The sequence below is a fragment of the Sceloporus occidentalis genome, unplaced genomic scaffold, assembly GCF_023333645.1.
Source record: "Sceloporus occidentalis isolate IW3139 unplaced genomic scaffold, rSceOcc1.0.p SCAF_40, whole genome shotgun sequence".
Lineage (NCBI taxonomy): Eukaryota > Metazoa > Chordata > Lepidosauria > Squamata > Phrynosomatidae > Sceloporus > Sceloporus occidentalis.
This window is the reverse complement of record NW_028317020.1, coordinates 5,046,139-5,058,777: the sequence shown is the minus strand read 5'-3', so window position 1 is coordinate 5,058,777 and position 12,639 is coordinate 5,046,139. Positions and strand designations below refer to the sequence as shown.

General features: G+C 39.5%; 1 protein-coding gene across 1 annotated transcript in view; it reads left to right on the top strand.

Moving 5' to 3' along the window:
* The window catches only part of LOC149290243 (tetratricopeptide repeat protein 28-like), a 239,640-nt gene that overhangs the window by 79,708 nt on the left and 147,293 nt on the right, over nucleotides 1-12,639 (top strand). Inside the window, exon 3 of the mRNA XM_089489458.1 lies at nucleotides 10,885-11,032. Coding sequence (XP_089345584.1) covers nucleotides 10,885-11,032 — 148 coding nt within the window. The remainder of the gene's footprint in view (nucleotides 1-10,884; nucleotides 11,033-12,639) is intronic.

Below are 12,639 nucleotides of genomic sequence, written 5' to 3'. Positions count from 1 at the left end.
TTTATTTGAGAGTAATACCTGTTGTTTCTGTATGTCCTCTATGTCAGTTATGTTATATACTAATTGTTATGTCCTGTCTACTCTTTGAGCAGTGCTGTGGAATCTGATAATACAAAATAAAAATAATAAAACAGCTAGATAGGCCTATCTGCAGTAACAGTAATCTAACACTTCTCTGGGACCTCTGTGAATACATTTTGATATAATTGAATTATTAGTGTGTCTTTATATTATTTGGATTAGGTTGATTATATTATTTGGGAGAGATTTCAAATGATTCTGATTATCTTTATGTATGTAGCACCAACAGTTTATGCAGTGCTTCTTACAATAGATACATTCAAATGGTATGACAAAACTAGAACTGACAAACTAATGTTAGGTACAGAGGTCCCTGTCCCCAAGCTTACAATCTAGAGGTTCTTTGATGTTCTGTGCATTACAGCTAAAGGGATTTGAAATATCCTCATAAATACCGTATTTGCTCGATTATAAGACGACCCTGATTATAAGACGACCCCCCAAATCTGAATATTAATTTAGGAAAAAAAGAAAAAGCCTGAATATAAGACGACCCTATAGGAAAAAAGTTTTACCAGTAAATGTTAATTCATCTAAACTATTTTTTTTTAATAAAAGCTATGATTGAGAAAAATATTTTGGTTTTATTTCCTTCTATTTTCCAACCTGCCCCCCAGTTATGCACATCTGCCCCAGAAATGCCTTATACCCCCTATATACCACTGTGCCCCATGATATGCCTTTTAACCCTCTAAATGCCACTGTGCCCCATGATATGCCTTTTAACCCTATATGCCACTGTTCCCCATGATATGCCTTTTGACCCCCTTTGTGCCACTTTAACAGAGGGTTAAAAGGCATATTATGGGGAAGAGTGGCATATAGGGAGGTTTAAGGCATTCAGGAGGCAGAGTGGCGTATAGAGGGTTAAAAAGGCATTTCTGGAGGCAGAGTGGCATTAAGGGGGTTAAAAGGCATTTCACAGAGCACTCTGCCTCCAGAAATGCCTTATGCCCCCTATTTAACACTTCCCCCCCAAAACTTACCGGTGCTTCTGACTTCCCTGTCATGTAGCCGGGGCAGCGTGTAGATCCCACGCACTTAGGCTGCAGCCGGAAGGAGGTGTGCGCGATGGACGCAGACAACCCCCGCTGCTGGCCACACCTCGTTCCTGCTGCAGCGGAAGTTGTCTACGCGAATCGCATAGACATCTACACACTGCCCCAGCTACACACCGGGGACTCAGAAGTACCGGTAAGTGGGGGGAGGGGGGAGACAGGAGACTCCAGGTCCCCTGCAGCTGCGGGGGATCTGGATCTTAGTCGTCTCATAGTCAGACCTATTGAGGTCTGATTATAAGACGACCCCAATTATAAGACGAGGGGTATTTTTCAGAGCATTTGCTCTGAAAAAAACCTCATCTTATAATCGAGCAAATACGGTAGTTGGCAGTATTTATCCTAACTAGTGGGTAAATTCTAGGTTAAGAAAAATGTAACCATGTTCATTGTCAGTAATAGGTGCAGACTGGTTCATGGCATCAAATGTGCAATCCCTCCTAGTCTGCTGTGGCTCATTCTTAGTGACAGGTTTAAGAGGTATCATCTTTCTGATTGATGGCAGTGTTACCCAAATGTGACACCAATATGTATGTTTAAAGTCAGTCATTTAGGCTACAGAGACTATGCTTTCATCTGATGTCAGATCAGGCTTGTCAAGCTAAATACATTTATCACTGCAGGTCTGTTTATTAGGGGTCACTGATCAGGACACCTTAGGTACAAATTGTAACACAATGTCAAAGAATCATGAAATGCAACTTCATCTGTTCCATGAGAACAAAAGGTAGCTGTTCCAACAATGTCAGCCATCTCCACGCTGATAACTTACAGTCCTATAAGCTTCTTCCAAATAATGGCGTAGCAGGCCATACACTCATACCTACAGCACACAGGTGTAAACAGGACATCTAAAATCCCTCAAGGTTTCAGTGAGGAACACGGATGTTGAGGTTGCTTGAGTCTCTCAACCATACAAAACAAGCATTTAGAATCTGAAGAAACAGGAAAATAGTATCACAATAGCCATGACCTTGAGATCTCCTTGTGTGTACTGTAGGGTCCTTTACAACCATAATGCAGTTTAGTGGAGATACACCTAAGATTGCTTTTAGTTATGGCCCACTTCAAGAGACACTTTGTAGGTAGCATCACAATTGGTCCTGGACATATGGTCCAGTGTGTTGCCATTCACCTATACATATCTCCAGGCTAGTCTATCTTCCTTCAATTTTATATCTGATTATCAGGTATTAAAACCAAAGATTGTTGAATCAGTACAATGATTTCTCTTTCTCATACTATTTTACATTAGATTTATGCTTAACTTAGTACACAAGTACTCCATAACTGTGCATCAGGCACAGCACATCTAAATGCTGTAACACTACACTCTTATTTACTGGAAAACTGTTTACATAGAATCATGCTAGTATTTTGTTTGGTAGGATTTATATAACCGAATGCTCCACAGAAAACTATTTTCCATTCTATGCTAAGTGCCTATCCTGCCAAATAAGGGACATCCACCCAGTTGAAAGCAAAAAAGACTCATATTTTTTTTGCTATTAAGAATGCATCAAGCTGTAACGAGATTTCCTATTTTGGTATTACTATGCGAAAGAGAGAAAAAGAGAGAGAGAGAGCATGGAGCAAGTTTACAGGAGCACAAACAATGATTCACATATGGCAAACTATTGACAATTACCCATACTCCTTCAAATGTGAAAAAAACTACTTTCTCTGCGTAACCTACTTCCTAAGAGACTTTAAAACCAATCATTTAGCTATAACCTTTTTTGTCTGTTTTCTCTTGACTTATTCCTAAAGAAAGATGGAAAAAAAAACCTTGTTCTCAGTAAAAACAGCGCATCTACCACAGAGAGAGGAAGATATTTATAGACACGTTCCACGTGTTTTGAATTAAAGTGAATTCATTTTGCTTGTAATCACATTTCTGATCTCCCTGTTCGCATTCCATGAATCCCACAGTGTAGAGTTTTGGGCCATGCTTACACCAGGTTCAAACTTTTCAAATAGTTTATGTGAAAAATGGGGAAAAAAAGGGAAAGCAGTTGGTCGTCTGAAAAAAAATTGTTGGAGATACTTGGGAAAATACTTTTTTCTATTTTTCTAATGAAATATGACCTGGGAAGATAGGTTAATCTCTTATGACGCACAAGGCTGAAATGTGTGCAGGTAAACTCATAAGTAAATGCAGTTGTCAGAAAGGTGAAGACACTATTAATAAACAATGATGCAGAGCAATTGAAGGCTATTTTAAAGATTTACAAAAGGTTAAAATATAGATTATCGGTGGGAGACGAGACATAGTAATCTATCATGATCTAATATGAGCAGTGCTCACTATGTATGTTTCAACACTTTTTGTATAGTGCAAGATGGTTGTTATCAGTATTGTAAGTGGGTGGTGTGGAACATTATTATCTCACAAACCATAGCCAGAATCTGGGTAATCACCCAAGAGCCAATTGTTGTGTATACTCACCTTGGTTGACCAAGTCCAAGAGGGGCGGTAGACCCTCTGCCATAAAACCAGGGATAAATTGCCCATTTGCTCCTTCTTGTGTATCTACTGTATGGACTGGTTGCAATGGAGATCTCTGCTCTCCCTAGCCAGTTCATTTATGAACAATATGGAGGCCATTGCTGAGTGAACAATGTGTCCCTATGACACTTCATAAAGTTGGTCTTCTGAGAGTCTTTCTCAGTGTGGACCAGTGTTTGCAGAGGATGGAGGTGATTCATCAAATGTACACAAATTGGCCCAGGATCTGCCTTGACTGAGGCTGGCTGGCTTACAGAAATTTGTATATCTGTTGTGCTCACTTCCATACTTTTTCATGTTTCCCCCCTGCTCTGTTTAATTGATGTGGGAGGTATTATTTTATGTTGGCAAAAGTGCAAGGTTATATTTAAATAATAATGTAGCATACCGGCAGACAGATCATAGTAAATATTAAATATAGTAATGCCGCATACACTATCATGGTCAATAATAAAATAACTGCATGTGTGTTGATGGACAAATATGTTTTACACATGGATTTAAGAGAGCTACATATTACTTTTCAACTATCCATTACAAGCAGGACTGCCTATCTCAGATCTTACAAGGGTCCCACTTAAAGCTATATGAATACATATATAAGAAGATTAAAGCACAGGGATATGCAGGGCTTTAATGAGCAAGAGAAATGTGTCAACACACACAGCCATCAACAGTAATCTCCTGTCTAAGACATTAACTGAATGTAATAAGGGTTTATATTTAATTTTCAATGGGTTTCACCCATTTAAATTAAAAGTAGACTGGGGATGGAAGAAACCAGCTTGACATGCTTGGTTTATTTATGTCTTTATTTGTCAGTAATGACCGTTGGGGCCACATGGTTTACTTGGCTGGGCTTGATGACATAAATCTTAGCAAAGGATATTATTGGAGGGGATCTCTGTATAAAGGCTCTGAGTGTGTGTGTGAGTGAGTGTATGGGTTGGAAATTCTGCACTAGGGGTGAGAACAATGCATTGTGATGTTACATGCTCAGCTTTATGTGAAGCATAATTACATAGGCACAGATCTTCAAATGGAGTTCCTAGTTGCACTGAAGGCAAGACAACTGTCATTATTTCAAATTTTATTTTTATAATTAAATAATATGAAGCAGAACCCATCAGACTTATATTTAATAATGGAATCAGTTGTGGGAACGCACACGTTATTATGTATTTCGTTGTTTATTTGAAAACTGTAATAGCTCTTGGTGGTGGTGGTGGTGGTGGATGTTATTCTGGTCTCCTGACACAAATAGAAAACATGAAGAGTGGAAACAAAATGTTTATTTTTACATTTAGCCATTGATCTATTTAAACCTCAGTGGTTGCAGATTATAGTACACAATGACGCAGATATAGATATTTTTTTTGTTTGTTTTTGAGAGTGGTCTACGATCAGATTACAGTGTATTTAGTGACGGCATGCTCTATAATCAAATCCACCGGCCTGCTGCAGTGGCTCTTTTTAGAAGGAAACTGTATCGGAACATAGCTGTGGTTTCAGTGAGGATTTCAGGTCTAGTACGTCAGAGTGTGTGCCCTTGAGTGTGTCTTTGAAGACGGCAATCAAAATTCTTTAACCGCTTGGATGCCTCATGACGTAGACTCTGTATCCTGAAAATTTAAAGGCATTTATTACCCCAGGACATAACAGATTTGTTACAAATTGTAATGTGTGCTCCAGTGGCAAATACAGAAATAAAGCACACGGCTCTTTCGTAAGTAATAATGGCAAAAAAGTTGAGTATTCCTCGGGTCTATATACTCTAAATGTCACACGTTGCATAGCTGTACCATAGAATCAGAGTCAATTCTATCAACTAGGTTTTAAAATATTCTGCTGTTCTACACCACAGTGTCCTTTCCTGTCCAAGATCCACTCTGATTTTGATAATTCAATAGAATAAAGCATCAGTGTGTGTAGTGGTATGTTTATGGCCTTAGCTGCCCCCTGGACCTAGCTCGGTGGAGGTTGTCTTTTCCATTTCTGCCTCTTCTGTGGTAACTGTTAAATCAAATGCAATGCCTCTTACTGTGGACACATATATTGCTGTGTGTGTTGCTGAAAAAGCTTTTTCTTATGCGTCAAACTAATACAAAGCGATTTAATTGCCTAAGATTGCATTGGTGGTGAGCAAAGTGGACCCAGGATGCCAACCACATATCTCATTTATGGTAGCATTTCATGGTCCCAACTATCCTGAGCTGATTGGCAGCCATTTTTCCCCTCCCAGCAGAAGTCTCCCATGTTTAACATGGTTTGCCTTGTGAAGGGTCTCTATGAATCACTTAACTGGTCGTGGAAAAAAAAATATAGGTAAACTATTTCAAATGTTGTTCCTTAAATCTAACTATAGTGAAACTAGGACCTGGCTTCCTATGGGAAAATGTATCCAAACTCCTCGGCCTCAAAAAATTTGACAAGGATTTTTTTAATGATTTTGAAAAGTTCTAGTTGTTTCTAACTTGCCAACACTTGCTAACATTCTAGAAATGAAATATTATGTAGCCAGGAGTGTAGCAGCTTGCCAAGGCTTCTTGGTGCCCAAGTGCTGCATCTGCTGCTAATGACTTCTGCAATTATTTATTACCAGGCATGTGCCACGTGTTTCTTATCACATTTATTGATCATTTTCCTAACGCAAACTTGGTACCTTATATTGATTTGCTCCACAACACAACTGCCTGTCGTGAAATCGTAATTTCACCTACGCACAGTGACATGTTTGGAGTCACTACCTTATTGTGGGTAGACATTAAAATGAGGTGGGGGCAGGGCCCGACAATGGAGCCGAGTGGGGCAACCGCTCCAGGCGGCACTTTTGAAGGGGCGGCACTTTGCCGCCCCAAGCCCTTTTTTTTTGTAAAGCGAGAGAGAAAGGGGTGCCGAGTGGATTTCGCTTACCAAACTGTCAGTACCCGCTCGGCGCCCCTCTCTCTCTCCTCTGCGGCGAGTCTCCCTGTTCGGTCTCGGTGCTGGCTTGTAATGCTGAGCATTACAAGCCGACACCGAGACCGAACAGGGAGACTCGCCGCAGGACTGCTGAAAGGTAAGTACAAGGGGGGGTAAGGGTAGATAATGGGGGGGGGCGGCAGGGACGGAGTGGGAGATAGGGTAGATAAGGGGGGGGGGGGCGGCATTTAAAAATTTCGCCCCAGGTGGCATTTTGCCTTGGGCCGGCCCTGGGTGGGGGGCATCTGCTGTTACACCACTGTAACTGTTTGTTACCTCGGGGGTATGTGTATTATATACACCTCCCATAAACTACAGTTCTCGTGCGATTCTAAGACTCCGGAGCTTTACGCTGTTACTTTTCATCAGCACAAAGACTGACTGTAGTTGCTATGGTAACATTCTGGGAATTCAGCCAAATTGAATCTTGAAATATTTTCTATTTCATTGTTGCGATATTATTCTGCAGAAAGTGCAATTGCTACACTTCCAACTCGGAATGTATTGAAAATATAGAGTTGATACATTATGGATAACATTTTGGTGACATTATTCCGAGTCCAAGGCAGGAAAATCCGAGTCTTATTTTATATATTCCTTTCACGGTAAATGCAATTTTTTTTTTTCAATTATTGAAACATAATCAAAAAGTTCCACTCTTTTCTGCATGCAAATTAAAGGTATATAAACGATCAATGCGGTTTTATTAACATTCTCGTTGATGATTGATTAAATATTACACGTGCAGTTTATAAAGAAATATGGAAAGCTGAACATATCTGGAATATACACTTTCTACGTGTATAAGTGCTTAGTAAAAACACACAGAGCAGCTGCCTCCAATTGTTAGCTCGACCTATTCTCACGTTTCAAATTCCTTGCTGGAGAAATCTGGCCATAATTGGTCTATAATTGCCTTTTTTTACACTGAATGAATGAACGTATGGCTGTTGTTTACTATAGCAAGTTGTTGTTCATTAGTTTAACTTAGCTTTAGTATGTCAGATTTGAGTTAATTTAGAATATTTGGTTTACATGAATCAGCCGTGTAAATAGGCTTTACTATATATATGTACAAAAGACAAATGAAGATTTAACTGGGCCCTAGTCTAGATACCAAAAGGCTGTCCAGTTATATATAATTATGCCTTGTCATAATTAACTTACTGTGGTCTGCCCCATGTTCTCATATAATTGCGAGCAAATGTGTGCATCAAGAAAAAAAAAATTCGAATTTTTGGTTTGTGACCCCCTCCTGATGCGGCCCCATATGTAAATATAATAAGGGGCATTTACTCATACAAACGTACTTTTTGTTAAAAGCCTGGTTAAATGTGTTGTGTGTGTACATCTCCATGTTATTAATTATAATAATGGAAGTCTGAGCATACGGGACAATATTTCCCCCCCAAAAAAAAGTAGCGGCAAGAAGGAAAATGTGTAACCTTATGTATGGACCCCCTTCTTCGGTGGTTTGAACATCTTTGAATAAGTCAGACATCCCAGTGTCCTATTACTGCTTCAGGCAGCTGAAACATTATCCTATAAATGAAAAATTGCATGTTTGCTGATCATTTGCAACATTATACCTTGTTTAATATAATTTAATGGCAGTTCAGTATGGCAAATGCCACCGAATGTGTCACAGGTCAAATAACACATCACTTTTCATTAGTTGTAATATATTCGGTTTGTTGGCCATCTGTTTAGCAACCACAAATGCTACGTTCTTTGTTTCTGTCATAAAACAGGACAAATGTAATTTAGCAGCCTGCCTTTTGCCTGTCGTTGATAGGCTTCCTCCGTTGTGACACAATAGTGGTGTTGGTTAATGGAATAAATTTGACTTCTATCCAATTAATTAGAAATTGCCCTCTGATCACTGTTTGCTAATGGAAAACAGATTAGATATTTATGTTCACAAATGTGTCCTGTCACCTCCGATTTTAACTAATGTCATGCTTTCTTGGGTTGGCTCGGGAACAACATGGCCTTTTGTGGAAAAACAGACTAAGATAATGATAACGGATACATTGCGCCGCAGAAGCTATTTATTCCTTATTTGTTTCATTTGTAACTTGTAGACAATAATACACAATTTGTTTTACAAGGTCAGAATGCACGGTTCGTAATAGAGATGAATGGTTAACGACGGGAGTTAATTAACTTCGGACTTGTGTGTTAAATATTTGTAACATGGCAAAAATCATTGTGCTTTAAAAAGCATTTAGACACGGCAGTACACATTCCATGAATTGTGTTTTCATAAGATCCAATGAATTGAGAAGAAAAGTGGACGGATGCCATAGATGTGGGAATCAGAGATCATATAGTGTAAATAGTGTATACAAAAAGAAAAAGAACAAGTTGGGGTACAGAGAGCAAACCAACTAGAGAAAATAGGAAATGTAATGGTCCCTTAAGGCCTGGACACCCCAAGGAGTGTGATATGTGTGTGTAGTATAAAGCCCGAAGATGCAGGGCAGAAAAATGTTGTGTAGAAGGCGTCCCAAAGATCCCAGACTTTTGAAAACTCATAGATCAACTGCAGAGTTCGCCATTTTTTCATATAGTCTTGTTGTTTTTAAGAGAATATAAGTCTTCATGCATTGTCCATTTTTTTGCGATACATAGCTTGGCCGCCGCCAAAATGTGTGCAGGCAATTCATCTGGGAACCTATCTAGTAGTGATAGTTCTACTATTCTACTATATGAGGGGCCGGGCCTGGAAGAAGCTCGGCAACCAGATGAAAAACGTCCACCCAAAAGCAAAAGCGCCTTTCCAAACTTTTGAGAAAACCATTATTAACTGACTACAATCTAGAGCATATCTGGACAAAGCTGAAGCTTTCCACCATACAATCTGTAGTTATTGTACATACACACACATCGTTATGCTATATCATCCTGTTATCTATATAATGCCATGTGCTGGCCATCATTGTCAATGACTGGCCAGATATACTGGGCTTTGAGACATATGTCGTGTGTATACCAGAGGACATGTCAAAATGATGATGATTGACACTGCCTATACAATCTATACAGCCTATACAACTGGGTTTTTATAACTTTGACTATGTGAAGCACTCTTACTTCACTCCAGTTTATTGAGATATTTTTTATGTCAAGTAAATGCCTGGAAGTCGGTATTAGTTTGATTAACATTGATTCCCAAGGAAAGATGGAGCTGAACAAATAAAAGATTTTGTCTTGGGATTATCACAGTTATTATACTTTGTGTTCATTCTATTGATTTGATACACTTCTTCATACTAACTATTGTACTGCAGGTATATATTGGATCAGTGAACTGTGCTGGCACACTAAGCAATGAATGCATCATACCGCCTTGTAAGAAACGTGCTAAAATACACTAAATTCAGCAGTATGGAAGAAATGAAATAAATCTCGCAGGACAGATTCATTAAGGGCAAGGTGGATAAAGGCTATTATGATGTCACTCAATACAATTTCACAAAAGGGCGATAGTGTCAAATGAATCTGCCACTGTTCTTTCAATAATGAAGTTGGTCTTTGGAGGTGTCGCTGAGGTCTTTGATAAGATAAAAATATAGTAACTAAAATGGGATCACACTGAATTTATTCTGTTATTGATTGGTGAGGGGTTTGATAAATGGGAATTGTAAGGGTTTGATGCAGAAGTGGTATTTGTCTGGCAAGTTCATTGTTCTTAGGTTCCATAAGGATCCCTTATGAGACCAGTAGAATACTGTCAGTGACCTTTTTGGGACAGTTTAGTCAAGGTCAAAGACGAATACTTGGGAATGGATAATAAGGCGTTTCACTGGACATTCATCTAAGTAATACCACTGGGAGTATAGGTTATAAAAATAAACAATTATTTATTTCCATGATATATTGTGCTCCCAATGACATTCTTCCATTTAATGAGTAAAGATCATGTTTTGTGTTTATATTGTAGCTTTATATCCAGTTATTAGTTTTGGCAAAATATACATAAGAGGGAAAAATTTGAATGGACATTTTCAGTTATAAACCTGGCATTGGTTTACAGATGCTAAATGTTTATGTAAAATATTTATCGATTTGTCTTAGTCTGTCAATTCTAGTCTTGTCATACCCCTTGAATATATGTATTGTAAGAAGCACCGCATAAATTGTTGGGGCTATATAAATAAAAGATAATGCACTGATATATATATATATTTTTTTTTATATATATATGCATTTTTTTATTGTTAATATTATTGGTCAATAATCTGAATGTTATTTTTTTGTGTTCACTCTCAGGCATACTTCCGACAGGGTGTTGCCCTTCAGTATCTCGGACGCCATGCCGATGCACTGGCTGCATTCGCTTCCGGCCTGGCTCAGGATCCCAAGAGTTTGCAACTTTTGTTGGGCATGGTGGAAGCAGCCATGAAATCTCCAATGAGAGGTAAGTTACAGTAGTGATCTCAAGTCATGAGGGTGCTTATTTACCATACTTCATTTGCATGATAATTTAAGCAGAGAGATAAGCTAAAGCTAAATTCAGAGCAATCACCATATTGACCAATGAGTTGTTTCTGGTTTTTGTTCCATCGTTAGCACTTGCTCCCAGGTCTTGCCGTTATAAAAAGTTGATCATTATCTAATGAAGCAGCAGCAAAGTTCGAGTAACACTTAAGATCTTGCCAGAGTTGCTGTTGAGGGCTATGCACGAACCAGAGTAGAATGGAATGGAAGTTAGCACTGGCAAAAACTTGCCGTCATCTCAGTTTATTCCAATAAACTTCCTTTATCTGCAGACGTGGAGGCTGCCATTTATGTGATATTTTTGGTGACTTTCTCTGCTCAAAACCACATTGGGATGATCATCTAGTAGATTTGGTTAAGATAACAGAACTAGAACACGTACACGTACGTAACATTTAGAAGTCTGGAAAATGTATATTATGTGAACAATAGAACAGAGGCATATCTAATGAAAATAGCGCCTATGGCAAGCACTGAAATTGCGCCCCTGTCCAAACTTCCACACATTAATTCACACTCTTTACTACCCCCTCTCCCTCCCTTGTCACTTTCTAACCCCTTTCCCTCCCCTTTCCCTACTACCCTTTTCCTCTCCCCCTTTGTAGTTCTCTCACCTTGAGGTCCAGCGACGGGAGTCTTCTGTCTTCCTGCACTGCTGCGGTGCCTGCTGATTCACTGCTGAGCGCAGTAATATGACGTCATATTTCGGCGCTCAGCAGTGAAGCAGCGGGCACCAGCGAGCGGCTTTTAAAAGCTGTCTTTTTTTGTTTTAATGCGGGGGAGAACGAGGGGCGCCAAGCCGTTGCTAGGCGTTCCTCTCTCTCCTCCGCATAAAAAAAAAAAAAGACAGTGTTTAAAAGCCGCTCGCTGGTGCCCGCTGCTTCACTGCTGAGCGCCGAAATATAACATCATATTAGGGCGCTCAGCATGAAATGGCGGCACCGGGACGGAGGTAGAGGCAGTGGCGACTATAGAAACAATATATAGGGGGGGGCACACAAGATACCACAGTCAAACTGGGGGGGCATTCATAATTTCCAAAATTAATGTGCTATGGAATTATACTTTTGTTATTGGGCTAAAATAATACTTGATCATTCAACATGGGAAGCCTGAAGCCACAATTGAGTGTGACTAATCCTTTAAATAAATATTATAACACAATAAATAACTTTTCCACTAAATGATTTCAGGGCCTTGAAAGTTTTGTCCCCTGAAGTCACTACAACTTCAGGAGGGCATTTTATCTCTGGATAAATATAAATTAAATAATTCCTACTGTAAGTTAAGTGCCAGGAAACAGATGACCAAACACACACACCAACACAGGCTCTGTCACACCGACACCCAGACACACACACCAGGACAGGCTCTGCCACACCGACAACCAAACACACACACACCAGGACAGGCTCTGCCACACCCACATCCAAACACACACACACCAGGACAGGCTCTGACACACTGACACCCAAACACACACCCTAGGACAGGCTCTGCCACACTGACAACCGAACACACACACCA